The sequence below is a fragment of the Electrophorus electricus genome, chromosome 26 (assembly GCF_041902795.1).
Source record: "Electrophorus electricus isolate QZ-2024a chromosome 26, ASM4190279v1, whole genome shotgun sequence".
NCBI classification, from domain to species: Eukaryota; Metazoa; Chordata; class Actinopteri; order Gymnotiformes; family Gymnotidae; genus Electrophorus; species Electrophorus electricus.
In genome coordinates this window covers 2,021,205-2,039,845 of record NC_137522.1, presented here as the reverse complement: position 1 = coordinate 2,039,845, position 18,641 = coordinate 2,021,205, and the positions used below count along the sequence as shown (strand labels likewise).

General features: G+C 44.1%; 1 protein-coding gene across 2 annotated transcripts in view; it reads left to right on the top strand.

Annotated features, from left to right (window-relative positions):
* naaladl2 (N-acetylated alpha-linked acidic dipeptidase like 2) overlaps positions 1 to 18,641 on the top strand; it is a 163,004-nt gene that overhangs the window by 111,028 nt on the left and 33,335 nt on the right. The window contains exons 10-12 of one of the 2 annotated variants that reach the window (XM_081708448.1): positions 4,198 to 4,341; positions 15,615 to 15,710; positions 16,309 to 18,502. In XM_081708448.1, coding sequence (XP_081564574.1) covers positions 4,198 to 4,341; positions 15,615 to 15,710; positions 16,309 to 16,335 — 267 coding nt within the window. In that variant the 3' untranslated portion in view covers positions 16,336 to 18,502. Of the gene's footprint in view, positions 1 to 4,197; positions 4,342 to 15,614; positions 15,711 to 16,308; positions 18,503 to 18,641 lie in introns of those variants that run through there. The other variant, XM_026997094.3, reaches the window with a different exon arrangement.

The window sequence follows — 18,641 nt, the reverse complement described above, 5'->3', positions numbered from 1 at the left end:
AGCTGGCTCGGAGCATCTGTCCTGCTGCGGCTCCATGCCTCACTACCAGAGGACTCATCGCTCGCCCTTCACGAGATCCCCCACAGAGCCGCAGCAGGAAAAACTCTCTACGGCCGACGCACTTTCTCGACAGCTCTGGCTAGTTAATGCCTGTGTTGTGCATGCACTCTGATGCACTAATTAAGAGTCCTCTGCGATGGCATGTGGCCATAAAGAGCAGGAAGGCATCATATACGTAAAATCTTTGTTGCTAGGTCACTTGGGTCTGTGTAGTACAAACAATGTTTTCCTTAATTGCTTTTCGGTGTGTGCTTGTTTTTCGACGAGGAGACACAGATAAAAGGAATGCAAAGATCGTTTGGTGATATCCAATGCTCTCAAGACATGTTTCCTGGCAGACTCTGCATGTTCCATACACGTATTAATATCAGTCATCTGCAATGCATGGACGTCCTAGGCTAACAGAGATGTGCTTCATTTTAATCTCTCCATAATGAACTTGGGACAGTTCCCATTTTATAAACTGATTTCCAGTTTAGTTCCCCAGTCCTCACCAGGGGATATCTGACTGCTTAAATCAGAGTAATGGATTATACCTCAGGTCTTTGCTCAGAGATGTGGTTACACCTCACTAACTGGCTCAGTCTTTGCTCAGAGATGTAATTATACCTCAGTAACTGGCTCAATCTTTGCTCAGAGAGGTGTTTATACCTCAGTAACTAGCTCAGTCTTTGCTCAGAGATGTAATTATACCTCAGTAACTGGCTCAATCTTTGCTCAGAGAGGTGTTTATACCTCAGTAACTAGCTCAGACTTTGCTCATAGATGTAATTATACCTCAGTAACTGGCTCAGTCTTTGCTCAGAGAGGTGTTTATACCTCAGTAACTAGCTCAGACTTTGCTCATATATGTAATTATACCTCAGTAACTAGCTCAGTCTTTCCTCAGAGATGTAATTATACCTCAGTAACTAGCTCAGTCTTTGCTCAGAGATGTGTTTATATCTCAGTAACTGGGTCAGGCTTTGCTCAGAGATGTAATTATACCTCAATAACTGGCTCAGTCTGTGCTCAGAGATGTGATTGGTCACACACGTAATGCCTGCCATTGAGAGTGAATCGCCAGGTACACCTGGTGCGCAGATGCCAGTGTGTTGCTCCAGTTTATAGAAAACAGTTTAGCTTCTACTCGACTACGTGACTGGAGACAGACGTCTCTGATCTGATCGATAAATTAGACAAGAAGTTGGAATGCATAAACAGAGGAAAAAGTTTCTATATAGGATTATTTTGTAATGTTGTTTAAAACTAAATTTGGGAAAACCTATAGGTACATAAACATTTCAATATTCTTTTGATTTGTTTTTGTTTTTGACAAGCCAGCTATATATATATATATATATTGTTTGTGTGACTGCTGTCGATGTTTGACTATGATAGCCTGTGAGCTACATCTTCCATGTTACTTGTATTAATAAATGTATGTTTCTGTTTTACGTGACTAGTATCTGCATCCTGCATTGCCTCCATGCTTTATTTATATATATATATATATATATATATAAAATTTAAAAGAATCTTATTTTCAGAGATGTTTTTCCTGTTTAGAAGGCTATAGCATGACCAGTTCGCTCCAAGGTTCATATTATGCATGAAAACACCCCGTGTCTATGTTCTCCAATAATGACTTATTCATCATGTTTTGGTTTGCTTTTTTTTTTTTCTTTTTTTTGAAAGTTTTTTTTTACCTTTTATCTTTTTTTTAAATGCATGTGCTGTTCTATTCCGCTTCCTGCAAATATAATCTCTAGAGGTCACCTTCTCTCAGAGTGAATTACCTGCACAACACAGTGTCAATGCCCTGACCAGCACACTGCGAATGAGAGAACAGTTGGATTCAGTGATATCACTGCTTTTAGGTTACAGTTAACGTTTCTTAAACTGATCAGAGAAACAGCTTCTAGATGGTAGTAGCACTTCTCCAATCATTCTGTTTGAATGTGTAGCATGTAATGAGTGCAGTTTGTATAATGCGGTTGTGTAAGTCTTAGTGAGGATAAAGGCTGTATAACTTGGTTGTGTAGTATTTAATGGGTTTATAGGTTGTGTAATTTGGTTGTGTAGTATTTAATGGGTATATAGGTTGTGTAATTTGGTTGTGTAGTATTTAATGAGTATATAGGTTGTGTAATTTGGTTGTGTAGTATTTAATGAGTATATAGGTTGTGTAATTTGAATGTTTAGTACTTAATGAGAATATAGTTTGTGTAATTTGGTTGTGTAGTATTTAATGAGTATATAGGTTGTGTAATTTGGTTGTGTAGTATTTAATGAGTATATAGGTTGTGTAATTTGAATGTTTAGTACTTAATGAGAATATAGTTTGTGTAATTTGAATGTGTAGTATTTAATGAGTATATAGGTTGTATAATTTGGTTGCGTAGTATTTAATGGGTATATAGGTTGTATAATTTGGTTGCGTAGTATTTAATGGGTATATAGGTTGTATAATTTGGTTGCGTAGTATTTAATGGGTATATAGGTTGTATAATTTGGTTGCGTAGTATTTAATGAGTATATAGGTTGTATAATTTGGTTGCGTAGTATTTAATGGGTATATAGGTTGTATAATTTGGTTGCGTAGTATTTAATGGGTATATAGGTTGTATAATTTGGTTGCGTAGTATTTAATGGGTATATAGGTTGTATAATTTGGTTGCGTAGTATTTAATGGGTATATAGGTTGTATAATTTGGTTGCGTAGTATTTAATGGGTATATAGGTTGTATAATTTGGTTGCGTAGTATTTAATGGGTATATAGGTTGTATAATTTGGTTGCGTAGTATTTAATGGGTATATAGGTTGTATAATTTGGTTGCGTAGTATTTAATGGGTATATAGGTTGTATAATTTGGTTGCGTAGTATTTAATGGGTATATAGGTTGTATAATTTGGTTGCGTAGTATTTAATGGGTATATAGGTTGTATAATTTGGTTGCGTAGTATTTAATGGGTATATAGGTTGTATAATTTGGTTGCGTAGTATTTAATGGGTATATAGGTTGTATAATTTGGTTGTGTAGTATTTAATGGTTATATAGGTTGTGTAATTTGGCCTCATCATCTTTCAGAAAGAATATGGTGAACAATTGTAGTGATAAAGTGGTGTCACTGGTTTACTGGTATTACTGTAGAGCACACAGTGCTCTGGAACAGCTCTGAAGAATACCCAGTTAAACTGGATTAGACACTAGCACAGCTCAGAGACAAACTGTATCTGATCAAAGTACTATAGACGTACTTAAACTAATAGATTCTGCATGAAGTTCTTTGGGTTTTCTGTTGTTTTCTTGGCTCAGATGGCTTTTAATTAAGATAAACTACTGGTTATGGCTGTTTATTGGAAGAGCATTCATTGAATGTTTACATATTCATCATTTTTTATTCATAAATGAATATTCAAAACATATTTATAAACACACATGGACAGCATGTCACTGTGTGCGCTTGGTTGATTAGTTTGATTAGTATTACTGTGCCACCTGACTGAGTATTGCCAGGACCTTCTGCATCTGTTCTGCAGACTGGAAATGTTCATTTGTGTACAGTCTGATGAACAGATGCAGTTTGGTAGTCAAGGTTCTCGTTATACACTGTTACCGCGTACTCCTCCTTTTACTATATGCCGGTTTGTGAAACTGAGTCTCTGCCTCTGCCTCATATGGGCACTGACACTGCTAAGGTAGTTATAAATGTGGCTTTAGTGAAGAGTTCTTCATGTTTTAAAGAGCCACCCCCTTTTCCACATTTTAAACGATTTACAGGATACATTTTCCTGGTGTCTGATAAAACCTTCCGGTTAGTGTCCAGCCTCCAGTACTGAATTAGCTGCTCTGTTTACCAGAAAGCTGTGAAAATCAGATATAGTTATCATAGGGGCAACTGCATATGTGCTAGAGAGTGCTGCAGGTTAAACACGTGTATTATTTTGTGCTCAGCTAGAACTGTTTGGATGCCTAAACAAACAATATATCTCTTAAGCTGAATACAAACATAAAAAGTGATAAAGAGTGATAAAAAGCTGCAGAAGATCTGTATATCCTGACACTCTGTGATTCTGTTATCATGGAGACAGTGTGTGTGTGTGTGTGTGTGTGTGTGTGTGTGTGTGTGTGTGTGTGTGTGTGGTCTTTCAGAGGCAGGTGAGGAGCTGCACTGGGGTAGGAGGCTGTCCAGGGCTCAACGTGAGCTCCCTGCAGTCTCCTGTGGCTGTAGACTTCTTCAGCAGTCAGCTGTCTGTTCCAGTGGTGGAGTTTACATCTTCAGCCAGTCCATCAGAGGTACACACACACACACACACACACACACACGCACATAAACTCACTCACACGCATGCACACACACGCACACACACACGCACATACACACACACACACACACACACACACAAACACACTCACTCACATAAACTCACTCACATGCATGCACACACACGCACACATGCATACAAATGTGCATGTGCGTGCAGACACGCACACATACGCATGCAAACATACATGCGTGCACACACATGTACACACATACACGGTATACACATACATGCATGCATGTGCACACATATATGCACATGCACACATGTGCACACACGCACAGACACGCGCACATACATACACTCACGTGCACACACATACATGCTGCACACATGCACGTACACACACACACACACATACGGATACACACACACACTTGTTCCCCCCCGTTTAACTAGACACTGTGTTTTTCATGAAATGCTTCCTTCTTTTTTGCAAGGAAACAGATGAGCAAATAAACCCTCAAAATGAGATAATAAGGTCTGAGATGAGAGAATAGACATGCAGTGTTCAGCCGGTTTCATTGTTTTTGCTACGGTTTCCCAACCAGAGGGAAGCCGAAGAGTTCCTTGATCTTCATTCTTCCCAGCATGAGTCCTGAAATGGGCTTGTGTGGCAGTGGAATTCAGAGGCGTGACTCTGACACGATGAGCAATAAAACACATCTTTAGCATGTAAATCCCAACTCTGTATGCTTCTGCCAATTTGCATGTGGTTGTGTTGTTGTTGTTGTTGTTGTTGTTGTTGTTGTTGTTGTTGTTGTTAAGTCTCTTTTGGTTTCTGCAGGAGGCTTCTTCTGAGGCAGTACGACAGCTTATGTCACAAACTCTTCCAAAGCACCCATCCATGCTGCAGTGCAGTGTGTGTTAGAAGGCTTGCAGGAGGGTACTAACAGCTCCATTTACAACATGGCCGTGTCTATACTGAACTGTCCTGCTGTGTCAGTGAGAGAGGACGTCTGATCTGGTCACTCTTCAGACACTGTGATCTTAGTCCGTGGGACTCTCGGGCAAGAACAAGGAATTTGTTTTTATTGAATCTGGCATTGGAATTTTCTTCGTAGACACTGTGGTTAGTCACGCGAGGCCGGAATTGGGACTGCTTGCCAAAACAAGATGTAATCTGCAAGGCGTGTGATTTCCTCGAGTGTTGGAGAAGCACCATATGCTGCCTCTGTTTCGCGATAGCTAGTCTTGTGACAGCGGTTCTGGTCCGCTGCACACTTGCGGACTCGTTAAACATCTGCCCCGGCAGTCCCACTTTCCAGGTCTCGGACTGGATGCGCTGCAGACAGACAAGAATGTGTACAGTGTGTCAACTGATGTGTCATTCAGACTCAACAACCAGCCCAGCAGATCGAGACACGGCCAAGCTCTGGTCCTGTGCATGTGCACGGACATTTAGATCTGTGGGTAGTCGTGCCCTTTGAGGCTGACGAAGTCATCTGTAGTGTCTTCTCTCAAATGCTGAGTCAAAAACTCATCAGCGTTCTGGGTTTTAATGCAGTCTAATTCAGAATAAGGTAGGGTACATAATGGGTCTTTTGGGCATAGTTAAACAGTTAAAGTTAAGACCTGTGTATGAACAGTTATAGTTAGGATCTGTGTATGAACAGTTATAGTTAGGACCTGTGTATGAACAGTTATAGTTAAGACCTGTGTATGAACAGTTATAGTTAAGACCTGTGTATGAACAGTTATAGGTAGGACCTGTGTATGAACAGTTATAGTGAAGACCTGTGTATGAACAGTTATAGGTAGGACCTGTGTATGAACAGTTATAGGTAGGACCTGTGTATGAACAGTTATAGGTAGGACCTGTGTATGAACAGTTATAGTTAAGACCCTCTGTCTTTCCTTCCAGCTTCATTCATGCAGAATTCATGCAGTGGAATTTCCTTTCTCCAAATAATTGGTATAAATGTCCAGTGACATCACACTTGTGTAGCTGGTTTAGTGTGTTTTAGGCTTGAGTGATAAAACTGGGGCAGTTTTAAGAGTTATTAAACTGACCCATGTACACGTTTTAAAGGAATCAGCCCAAGGGGGAAATCCTTAACACTTTATGTAGATATAAAGTGGAAAGTTATTTTCCAAACCCATTTGACTAGAACAGAGATAATTAACTATACAATATCATAAACGTCTAGTGCATTCCTGTGGGTCGCCCAGGTATTCTTATATGGTTGTTGTTGTTGTTGTTGTTGTTGTTGTCTGTGATGAGGGGGTTTTATGTATGTCAAACATCCTCAGGCATTAAAATGAAGGATCTGTATGAGCTGTATTTGTGTAGGTTATGGACAGTCTAGATCCTAATTCTATACTGTCAAGATGCAGTAGAATAGAATGACAATAAGTCTATAATGTGGACACAGGATTGTGTTCAGTAAATGTAATACAATGAAAGCATGCCATCTACAGCTATATTGTGTAATGATGAATTGAAGTAAGTTGGGTCAGTCAGATACTCAGACTGAGAGCGAGAGTCGTCATTGGAACACTGCTATCTGTGACATGCTGACATACATGAACAAGAAGCCTCCAGTGTGACCAGCACTGTGGCCCCATCCATTGGGGGTCTCTGAATCCCCAGTGCCTGCAGCCCTTGGGATGGCTCTACGTGGTGCCACTGCGACACTCGTGAAAGCAGCCAGTCTGCTGGGAACACATGGTACGGTGTGACAGTAAGGAGGTATACGGTGTGACAGTAACAAGGTGTACGGTGTGACCTGACCCTGAAGAGACATTAGTGAGGATAATGTAATGGAGTGTAGTAGGTTTTTTCTCTCATGATGTTTCGTACTAACACAATCTCCCAGTAACGGCAGTATCTCTTCTGATTGACACACACTCCCTATAGCTCACTCCCTATAGCTCACCCTCTATAGCTCACTCCCTATAGCTCACCCCCTATAGCTCACTCCCTATAGCTCACCCTCTATAGCTTACCCTCTATAGCTCACTCCCTATAGCTCACCCCTATAGCTCACCCACACTCCTCCAATCTTCCCTTCAACCCATTTTAATGTGGAATAAGGGTGATATAAACTGATTATGCTTTTATAACAAATAAGTGAGCCCCGTGGGAGGGTCATCTTAATATAAAAGAAAGGCCTTTATCTCAGCATTTATTGTGTTACCTCTAGAACTGAAAGAAACAGAGCTGGACCCCAAAAACGCAGATATGTCTGATCTCTCTGATCTTTTGTAGTACACTTTTTGTACTCACAAACATCAGCAACAACAAATGGATTTGGTGTGCTGCAGGTTTTACAAGGGCAGAGTCCTAACTCTGAAGGTGAAGATGTTTTAGAAGACAAATGTACAGGTGTTTTTATTTGAGGGGAGGGTAAGTTGGGAGGGGACATTAGGAGGGGATGTTAGGCAAACTGCTGAAACCAGCTGCCTAAGTACATTTGTCCTTGTCTTTATCTCTCTTTCTCTCTCTCTCTCCTCCCTCCCTTTCACTCCTTCTTTTGCTCTGGGATGTGGTGATATGCCCTGTATGATGGTCTGTGCATTTGTTTTGTCTAACTCACATGCATGGATGAGCATCATGCATGTGAACAGAGGGAGCATGCAGTGTTTGGAAACAGGCTTCCACTGAAGACACTGCACGAATACTGACACACTGGAGCCAGTGCACGAATACTGACACACTGGAGCCAGTGCACAAATGCTGACACACTGCAGCCAGTGCACGAATACTGACACACTGCAGCCAGTGCACGAATACTGACACACTGCAGCCAGTGCACGAATACTGACACACTGGAGCCAGTGCACGAATACTGACACACTGGAGCCAGTGCACGAATGCTGACACACTGCAGCCAGTGCACGAATGCTGACACACTGCAGCCAATGCACGAATGCTGACACACTGCAGCCAATGCACGAATAGTGACACACTGGAGACAGTGCACGAATAGTGACACACTGGAGACAGTGCACGAATAGTGACACACTGGAGACAGTGCACGAATAGTGACACACTGGAGACAGTGCACGAATAGTGACACACTGGAGACAGTGCACGAATGCTGACACACTGCAGCCAGTGCATGAATGCTGACACACTGCAGCCAGTGCACGAATACTGACACACTGGAGACAGTGCACGAATACTGAGACAATACAATACACAGTCACAATATTGACAATACAATACACAATCACAATCTTGACAAAACAATACACAATCACAATCTTGACAAAACACAATCACAATATTCCAAACCTGAATGGCCTTAAATAAGAAAAGTTGGATTATTCAGATGTTACCTTGCTGTCAAACACCAAATGTGATGTTTGTGTTTCAGTCGGTACTCATATGCAAACGTTACCCTCCTACGCTAGGATAATGTTGCAATGAAACTAAACTTTTATAAGTGTACCTCATTTTAACATGCATTTCAATCCTTTATCTAAGCTGATTTGAAAAAAATAATAGCTTAAATTTTGGCTGAAGGCTTTTCAGTTTGACATTAGATGGATGGAGTTAATTTTAGCTGGCTAGCTAACGTTAATTGTACCCATCCAGTGCTAGCTAGTTCATTCACTACGTGAGTATATCCAGCACTGTGACAGCTCACTGGGAGTTTGGACATTTGAATGACGGCAGACTGCTTGGAAAATTCCCCTGTTGTGTATCGCATTTCTGCGGCTTGAGCTGTGTTTGTGAACGTAAACTAAGAACCACCATGTTGAGTGAGGATTCCGTAATAAGGGCCAGATCATTCACTCATCATTCACAAGTTTTTTCATACTTTTATTAATACACCTCTGAAAAATATTGGTCTGGACCTCAGTTTTGGACATGGCCATAGTGTGCGGCTGAGTGCAGGTTAGAGAGAAAAACAGCGAGATAGTTTCCATTTTCTCACTACGTCTCGTATTGCTCACGTGCCCTGGCTAGCCTGGCTACTGTATGATCAGAAGTGTCCGTGCGTCCCTCTTGTGATCTCCCGGAACATCTGGTTCGGCGGGGGGGAAGGTGAGCATTTTATCTTAAAATGCTTCTTGTCTTCCCAGCTCAAGACTCGGAATCAACTGGTTTAGATGTCCGTGTAAGACGAGGAAAAAGGAATCAACGTGTGTGTGTGTGTGTGTGTGTGTCCAGTAATTGCTTCATACAGCTTGTTCCTTACATGAAAAGCTCCAGCCTAATGCATCGTGTCAGATTACGTAGTCTCCCGTGTCAGATTACGTAGTCTCCTGTGTCAGATTATGTAGTATCCCTTGGCATAATTCATCTTGTGCTACTAACTCTGGCCCTGACCAGATGGCAGTCAGGCATCCCAGTCTACATTACAGTCAGTTTAAACAGGTGACCAGGTGTTCTCATATGAATCTCCGCTATCTCCTGAGACACATCAGCCAGTCGGAGTTAACCTAGCAAAACCCGGCTGGCCACCGATGGCCAGCGTACTCAGGGTTTAAGTCCGACATGCTCCTAGAAGCTAATGAATCCTGAAGTATGAGAAAGCTACATCTGGAATCTCGACCTCCACAGTCCCATGATGCCTCTGGGTGAAAGATAGCTCTGATTCAACACTTACATGAAGGGCCTCTGAAAAATCCTCCCATCTGCCTCTGCCCATCAGAGTGAGCCCCATCTGATGGTGAGTTCTGGTGAGGTGCGCAGACGCTGACTGGTTCGTGTCTTGTTAGGGGGCTTCTCGTTAGTGAGCGTTAATCATACCAATTACTAATTAGCATGGTGGCCTCTTGCATATGGTTAATGGGCCATATTAGAGAAATAAAGTCTGTATATACCATCCATAAACAGGCAAAATTGTCCAGGGCTGAGTGAAGTGTGTTGCTGTTTGCGGTTGGGTAACGACTCAGTCTGGACATAAATACATCACAACAGCCTTTAAAAGCTACGATGGACTGACTATTAAGAGAAGCTATGATGATGATCCCCCAGGCCTTGAGCTGAGACATAGCAGCATCGTAATGGCCTCAGGCAATTTCTTACCACGGAGATGAAAAAGTGTTGCCTTTGAGAGTTTTAATGTGTAATTGCAGAGCAGTCCGTGTGTGTGAGTGGTGTTGGAGGATTGTGTTCAAATGCTCAGTTTACCAAGGACATAACATACTACAAAACACAGAAATGTCACAGTGTATATAATATAATATAATCATGTGTTTTCCCTTTAATGTTGGTTTTATCTTAGTAATATTGAGTGTGGAGCGTTTTGCCACTGTGTGCCTGACTTCATTATAGCTAGAACACTTTACTGTGACTGAAATGAGTGAACTCTTAGCCTCTGTCTTGTTCATGCAGCGTGTAGAGGAGAGAATGCCGTATGCAAGCCAAGGCCATTTCAGCACAGCGAGGCGTGCCGTATTTGTGGTTCTGTGTGTGTGTTTCAACTTGTGAACTACGAGGGAACTCTGGTCTTTAGCATGTGAAACATGTTGTGTTGAATGCATTTGAACGGCGTTCACAGCTCACCAGAACGGCCCTTACAGCGATAAATACTGTACGTTCATTCATTCATTCATTTGGTTTCTTAATGAGCTCATGTTTTAATGCCAGGTCATCTGCTGTAATGCTGTCTGCTGTAAGGACTAGCTGAATGTAGGTACGTATTCCTTTTACTGAATGCTTGAGAACAGGAAGATCATACACAGTTCTTTGGGCTTCAAAAAGGTTGTCTCTCTTTGTCTGTCTCATCACTGTCTGATTCACTCCTGATTCAATACTGTCTGATTCAACACTGTGTGATTCATCAATGATTTGCTACTGTCTGATTCACAACTAATCCAATACTGTCTGATTCACCAATGATTCACCACTGTATGATTCACCAATGATTCACTACTGTCTGATTCACCACTGACTGATTTACCCCTATTCAATACTGTCTGATTCACCACTGTGTGATTCACCACTGTCTGATTTACCACTGATTCACCACTGTCTGATTCACAGATGATTCACCACTGTCTGATTCACCCCGATTCAATACTGTCTGATTCACCACTGTGTGATTCATCAATGATTTAATACTGTCTGATTCACCACTAATGCAATACTGTCCGATTCACCCCAATTCAATACTGTCTGATTCAGCACTATGTGATTCACCACTGATTCAATACTGTCTGATTCACCACTGTCTGATTCACCACTGATTCAATACTGTCTGATACATTACTGTCTGGTTCAGCACCGATTCACAACTGTCTGAATCATCACTGATGTATTCTGTCTGTAAGGTGAGAAGAAGAGCTCCATTTGGGACAGGGATTCAGAGTGACCACTGATTCAGTACTGTCTGATTCACCACTATTACACCACTGTCTGATTCACCACTGATACACCACTGTCTGATTCTCCACTGATTCACCACTGTCTGATTCACCACTGTTGCCTTTCAGATGCACAGCCTAATTAGGGAGGAGCACCATGTGTTTAGTGTGAGGCAGGAAAACGGTCTCTCTATCGCAGCCTGGGAACTCTGGGAATGACTCTGGGAATGACTCCGGGAATGACTCCGGGAATCCCTGTCTCAAAGGAGCTCTTCTCTTCTTAAAAAAAGAATACGTCAGTGCATGAACTCCTGCATCCGTCCTATTAAAATACATGACCACAGATCAGACGGCAGTGCGCTATTCCAACGGAATAGTGCTATTTCATGAGACATTGAAATCACCCTCGCAGCAGGCAACAATTGAGGACATAACACCGGTCGGCAAAAATGTTTGGCAGGTTTCTTAATACGGAGACATTATGTTCCAGAGGGGGCCATTTTGACTCAGCATGGCTGTTCTGAGGAGGATGAGCTCAGGGCAGAGAACTGGACACCCCTCTCATGATCAGGGTCTGTCGCCTGCCGCCGCCTGCCCCAACTCGCCGGTGCCCCCCTGTGGCATGAGCCGATACAGGCAGCTGAGTGCAGGTTAGAGAGAAAAACAGCGATTGCTCACGTGCCCTGGCTAGGCTGGGCTCAGGCAGGCCTTACTGTATGATCAGAAGTGTCCGTGCGTCCCTCCTGTGATCTCCCGGAACATCTGGTTCTGGGACGGGAAAGGTGAGCGTTTTATCTTAACACGCTTGTCGTCTTCCCAGCCCAAGACTCAGACTCGACGTGTTTCTTGGAGCTGGTTTAGATGTCCGTGTGTGTGTGTCCAGTAATTGCTTATAAATATACAACTAATTACTGGAAAATATTTGTTTCTTTCCCGCTCGACGCAAAGTTGCCGTCATCACGGCTCGCAATTGATCTGCTTCTCTCAGCTCTCCACCCATTACCTGGCTCTGTTAACGTGTGTAAGACTTTATTTTACGTTTTCTAAACTGTTATTTTGATGCGCGAGGGTGTTTTATTTACCCATATTTATTTACTCAGTGCCTCAGTAATGCAAATACATTTGCAAGTGAACTAATGTTTGTGGCTTTTCCCCCTTTTCTTTCTAAAAGCTCTGGCAGCAGCTCTGTGGATTTGGGGAAACGCTGTAATTTTTTGCCAGCTTTCAACCAAATTGTTTTTTTCTGGCTCAAGTATTGTTCAAATATTAACTCCTCCTTCCCAGATATCTGACCCCGCCCTGCTAGCTGGCCCTGCCCCTTTCTCCCTCTCTTAGCCTTGCATGGTTCTCAGATCATTGATTTCTCATTGTGGATGAGTATTCTGACTGCTGGTTTCCAACAACAGAACATCAGTTCTGGTTGCGTTACAGATAAAAAGCCCTGATCGTGCTGTCCCGCGCTTCTAGGATTCCAGGATTTTCCGAGCAGGTTGATATATAGCCTCACGCTGATTCTGCAATTCAAAGCCTCATTTTCCAGCTTACATAAACAGCATGTGTCCTGCACGGTGTTACAGCGGGGACTGTGATTACGTCTCCGACAGCTCCGACGCCCCCCACCCCCCCATCGCCCGAGCCGTCCCACACCTCCCGGCGCTCACACCTCTCGCTGCCGGCAGCCTCGCACGCAGTAATGTGGTTTGTGTGTGTGTTAGGTGCTCTGATGGTTTGTTTCTTGGTTGTGCAGACGAAGTGCCTCACACACTGCTCATCCCGTGCAGGTTTTCAGCAGCTGTCTCAAAAAGAGACTGCAATCCAGTTAAACACCGCGCAGTCTCCAACACTTTCCAACTGGCCAAAAATCACCGTACTGGTTTTAGGAATAGGCTGGACTACCCACTGGATTATCAGGAATAGGATGGATTACCCACTGGATTAAAAGAAATTTTCACCTATTTCCCCCTATTTAACTGTCTCCTAATTGCTTAATACAGTGTCAGCACACCTTTTTATACCATTAAATCTTTATGAAAGGTATTATAATTGATAAATGAGAAAATTTATCATCCTTTTTGTTGGCCAGCAGTCAGCGTTATGAAGCACATGTTTTATTGTGGCTCTAAATGCTAATGTCAGGCTGTTGGGTTTAATTGTTTGTTGCAGATTTGGCCACCGGTTGGCCCCTTTAGTCGTAATACAGAGTGTGTCGTTTTCCTGTTTGTGTAGCGGTAGACCCGCCGGCCTAAACTCGGGATGTCACGGCAGTCGTTTTTTGTCGTTAAGATTGCCGGCCAGACCCAGCTCTCTGCGCGTGTCGATCACAGTTTGGGCTTCGGAAAGGACGATCTCTGTACACGCAGCACACTCAGAAGAGGACGCTGACCCGAGAAAGCTCGCCGCTGTCACGGTCTCACCCGATACTTCACCTTTCCTCACGAGCCATTTTGAGGGCCTTTAGCGTGCTCTGTAGTGTAATGGAGTTTCATTCAAATTGCCCCGCACAAGACCTGGCTTCTGCACTCTTGTGTGAGCGTGTGGGCGCGCGGGCGCGTGCGTGGGCGCGTGCGTGCGCCGACGGCTCTGCAACAGGAGACGCATTTTGCAGGAAATGACTTTTGATGAACAATCGCACTGCTGGGAGAGTGTTATTACAGGAAGGGGGTTATTATGGGAAAATGTCCTCTTCTGGCTTTTGTTTGCCTGAGATCATATGTATCAACTGATGTAAGATGGCTCCTCACAAATCTTTGAGTAATAGGCCCTTGGCAACATCAAGGTCTGATCTTCAGAGAGCCGGGGAGTGGCGCAGGCGCCCAGGCCGTTTCAGTAATGCGTCTAATCTTCTGCGCAGATATGTCTGTGTTGTCCTGCTCTGCATGGGCAGAACAAAGGAAGAAAGGGAGACCCAGAAGAAAAGAAAGATGTCGTTTTGCCGGAGTATTTTTCAGTGCTGTCGTCCTTCCAGCTCAAGTTGAGAGCCGAGACATGTTTTGGCTTGTTTATTTTTTTATTTTTAGATTTCTTGTTATATTTTCTTCATGATCTCAGCTCCGGAACGCTCAGTCCTGTGTGCGCTTGTCTTTGTGCAGTGTGTAGAAGTCTGTATGTGTGTGAATGTGCATGCGCGTGCACGTGGGTATGTGCACGTGGGTATGTGCACGTGCTTGTTTGTGTGTGTGTCTGTGTGTGTGTGTGTGTGTGTGTGTGTGAGAGTACAAACTCTTTTGCAGGCACGTGTCTGAGAGAGACTGAGGATGTACACTCATATATACATGTTTACATCCAATCTCCTCAGAAGTAAAAGTGTTTTATTTTCTGTTTGACAGGTGACTCACAGCTATGGTGAGTCGCTGGTGTCTAAACCTTCAGATTTGTCATAGATGGCCCATAGCATCAGGCTGGGATTATCCGTAGTGCCACACACTCTTTACAGAAGTTCATACTTTTAAACATTCACATCTGAAATGCAGTACATGAAGGTAGATGATCCTTACCAGTCATAAAAAGTTAGTTTTTTTATAGGTTCTTATTTGTGGGTAGTGGTAGCTCAGTGGTTAAGGTACAGTTCAAATCCCACCACAGCCAGGCTGCCACTGTTGGGCCCCTGAGCAAGACCCTTAACCCTTAATTGCTCAAGATGTTTTCAGGTCAGAACTGTAAGTCGCTTTGGATAAAAACGTCAGCTAGATGCTGTAAATGTATTTCAGAGGCCCATTTCTGCATATCTGCCAGTTTGCTGTAGCCTTTGAAATGTCAAGGATGGTAGTGATTCCTCTTATGGCTGGAGATACTACTGAAATGACGCTTGGGAATGTATTGTTAAAATGGAGGGCTTAAGGTGTTACTGCTCACAGACACACATTTCCAAGCCCCATTATGGTAAGAGAAGCCATCTCTACCATAGCAAGGTGGGCAAGGTGATCGGTCATGTTCTGAAAGGCTGATATGTGTTTCTTCTCTCTCTGATCTTTTTAAATCTAGAGATCCCGTTTCCTGTCGGAGGCGTTCTTCCCGTTTGAGTCATCGCTGGTGGAGACTCTGGATCCTGCCTTCAGACTGCACGAGGCAGTGGCGAAGGTACGTAGCTCCTCCGTCTCCCAGATCAGGGACCTCAGAGCACAGCCATAGGGCTCGTGTGCCCTTGGGTTGTTCTCGTGTGATGGGTATTGACAATTATCCACATATCTGGAAATGTAATTTATGTCATTTGAAGAGCATAGCTGAATTATGACAGAAGGACATGGAATGTCTGTGTGCGGGTGTGTGTGGGTACGGGTGTGTGTGGGTAATGCCTGTGTATGTGCATGCATTTGGTGTGAATTGTTCCTGGCTCTCTGCGGTTAGCACTTAGCCACGCCTCCTCCCCAGCACACAATGGTGTCACGTTAGCACTTAGCCACGCCTCCTCCCCAGCACACAATAGTGTCACACCACCATTCATCTTCTGAATAGATGATCATGTTTCTGGCTCAAATAGGTCAAGCTGATATGTTGATGATATATGTGGTTTAAGAGTGCTTGAATATCATTGCAGTGTGTGTGTTTGTGTGTGTTTGTGTGTGTGTGTGTGTGTGTGTGTGTGTGTGTGTGTGTGTGTGTGTGTTTGTGTTGGGGGAGGCTTTCAAGGTAAAAAGAAATAAATACAATAAAACCAAAAACACAAATTTACTTTCAGAAAAAGGTCTTTGAAAATCAGCTTTGATCTGTTAATTATGAGCCAGGATCTTCGAAAGCAGCACTGTCACACACCCAAGAAGGAAAGCGACCAAACTCAGTATTCTCATACTTCCAAGATTCATACTAATAAAGACTCATGACTGGACTGTTTGTACAGTTTATCATGTGATGGCATCTGATCCTAGATCCTGTGTGTGTTTGTGTGTCCTTGGATGCGTGGATGTGCAGTGAACGTGTGGAAAGCAGCAGGTTCCCTGACTGCAGCGTCACTTTATTAAAGTCCATCACTCAAGCTACTGGTCTCCACGCAGAGATGGCTTGACCACGGGTCCTGACAGGCCATCTGTCATATAACCTCGCTCTGCTTTCAGACGCCTGCATGTTTATACGCAGCGGCAAACCCTTGGACGTTTGACAAATTAAAAAGACGGGCTGGTGTGGGGCGTCACTTCTATTAGCACCCCTCAGCTCTACCAAATAGTGTCCAAGTGTCCGTGCAACCAAAAAATCCGGATGTTCCGCAGAGCTGGTCAGGGGTGTACTGCAGCGTGCAGGTCCAAGTCAGGTGATAAACAGCTATGAAACTGAATAACCCTAGACAATGACGGATGTGGCGGTGGACATAGGGAGTGTCTTCTCGTCATTAGATGCCAGCGCATTCGGCTCGTCTGCGGATCTGTGGTGGGGGTTCTTGGGAAAAGTACAAAAAGGCTTCAGTTTGGTTTAGAATTCAAGGAGTGGAATTGAAAGTGTCAGAATAGCTTCTTTTTTTTTCCAGCGCTGGGCAGAGAGGCTGAGAAATGTTTTTGAATAACAAAAAGAAAGAAGAGTGAGATCTCAGGCACACACACACACACACACACACACACACACACACACACACACACAGATGTCAGAGTTACTTAAAAGAGGTGAGCTGGTGTCCCTGGTGGAGCAAGTCTGGGGGTCCTGGGAGACACGAGCCAGTGGGAGCCACAAATGCACAGAGAAGTGAGGAGCAAAAACAAGAGTCTGGGAATTTCAGACGAGCTGCAGACATTTTCCACTCCAAAGGCAAGAGCTGTAGTTTGGGTCTCTCTGTAGTTTGGGTCTCTCTGTAGTTGGGGTCTCTCTGCAGTTTGGGTCTCTCTGCACAGTTCACACTGTGGGTGAGTGGATATCTAGCTGTGCTAAACAAACCTTACAAAATGCAGCCCTAAAAGTCTTTTAAGTGCGATTTATTTTCTGTTCATGCTTCCCCACATGTGAGGTGTTCAGTGCAGAAAATGGCCCATTCCTTTAAATGTTGCACAAAACTGATACATAATCATTTTTATGGCAGTCACAGTTCAGGTGTTTATAACCCTGGATGCTTTATATAATGTGATTTGTTTTCCCATGGCGCAGTTTGTATCGATATAAAAGAGCACATCTCCTTCTGTGTTGTTTTTTCTCCTGCTGTGCTAAAAGCTTCTAGAGGCCATGTATCAAACATCTCCGGGTTCATGATTCATAGCACAAACGGGAGAGTCAGGCAGCTCACACAAACCCCCCGCCCAGCTTGCAAACATCCGCTCTATTCTGGGACTTGCTCCACCTCTCTTACCCTGACGCTGCGGTTCTTGGACGTCGTTCGGTAATAGCACTTCAACAATGGCGCTAATCTGCTGTGAGAGGCGGACATTAACATACAGCCCTGCGTGCGTGCTTTATCCGCATATGGAACCCGCATCCGTGCTTCTCATGGGCGTCCGCTGTCCTAAGGTCCTGGTGTGCCGTCCTGCGGGGGGTAACGCCTAACAATAGACCCGCAAGCTTCGTCACCATGATGCACGTCCCATATACCTCTCAGCGTGCACAGAGCAGGTTCCGCCTTGCCCCTGTCTGAGACGGGCTGGGATAACGATGAACTGATGGGAAACGGGAGAGGTGTTCTGCGCAGGCCCCAGGTGCAATCCCCCAGCCGGCGCAGAAGTCAGGCTTTGCTATTCCCTCACAGCCCTCGGAGGATTCCAGCCGCGGGTCGCTCTCGCTCGGCTGCGGCCCGCCGGAGCCGAGGGAGTTCTCACCCGGACTTTCCGGTTCCCGCGCTCATTTTTCACCAGCTTTCCGGGCCACATCTGGGGAGAGGAAGGAGTGAGCCCTGGGAGAACGTTGAGCGGAGCGGCAGGGGTGTGTGAGCCTGACTCCCCTCAAGAGTGTTCTGCAGGCTGGCATTGATCATGGGACTGACACGCACGCGCACGCTATATACACACACACACACACACAGCACCCGCCCTACCCATGCACGCACGCACACACATACACACACACACACACACACACACACACACACACACACACACACAC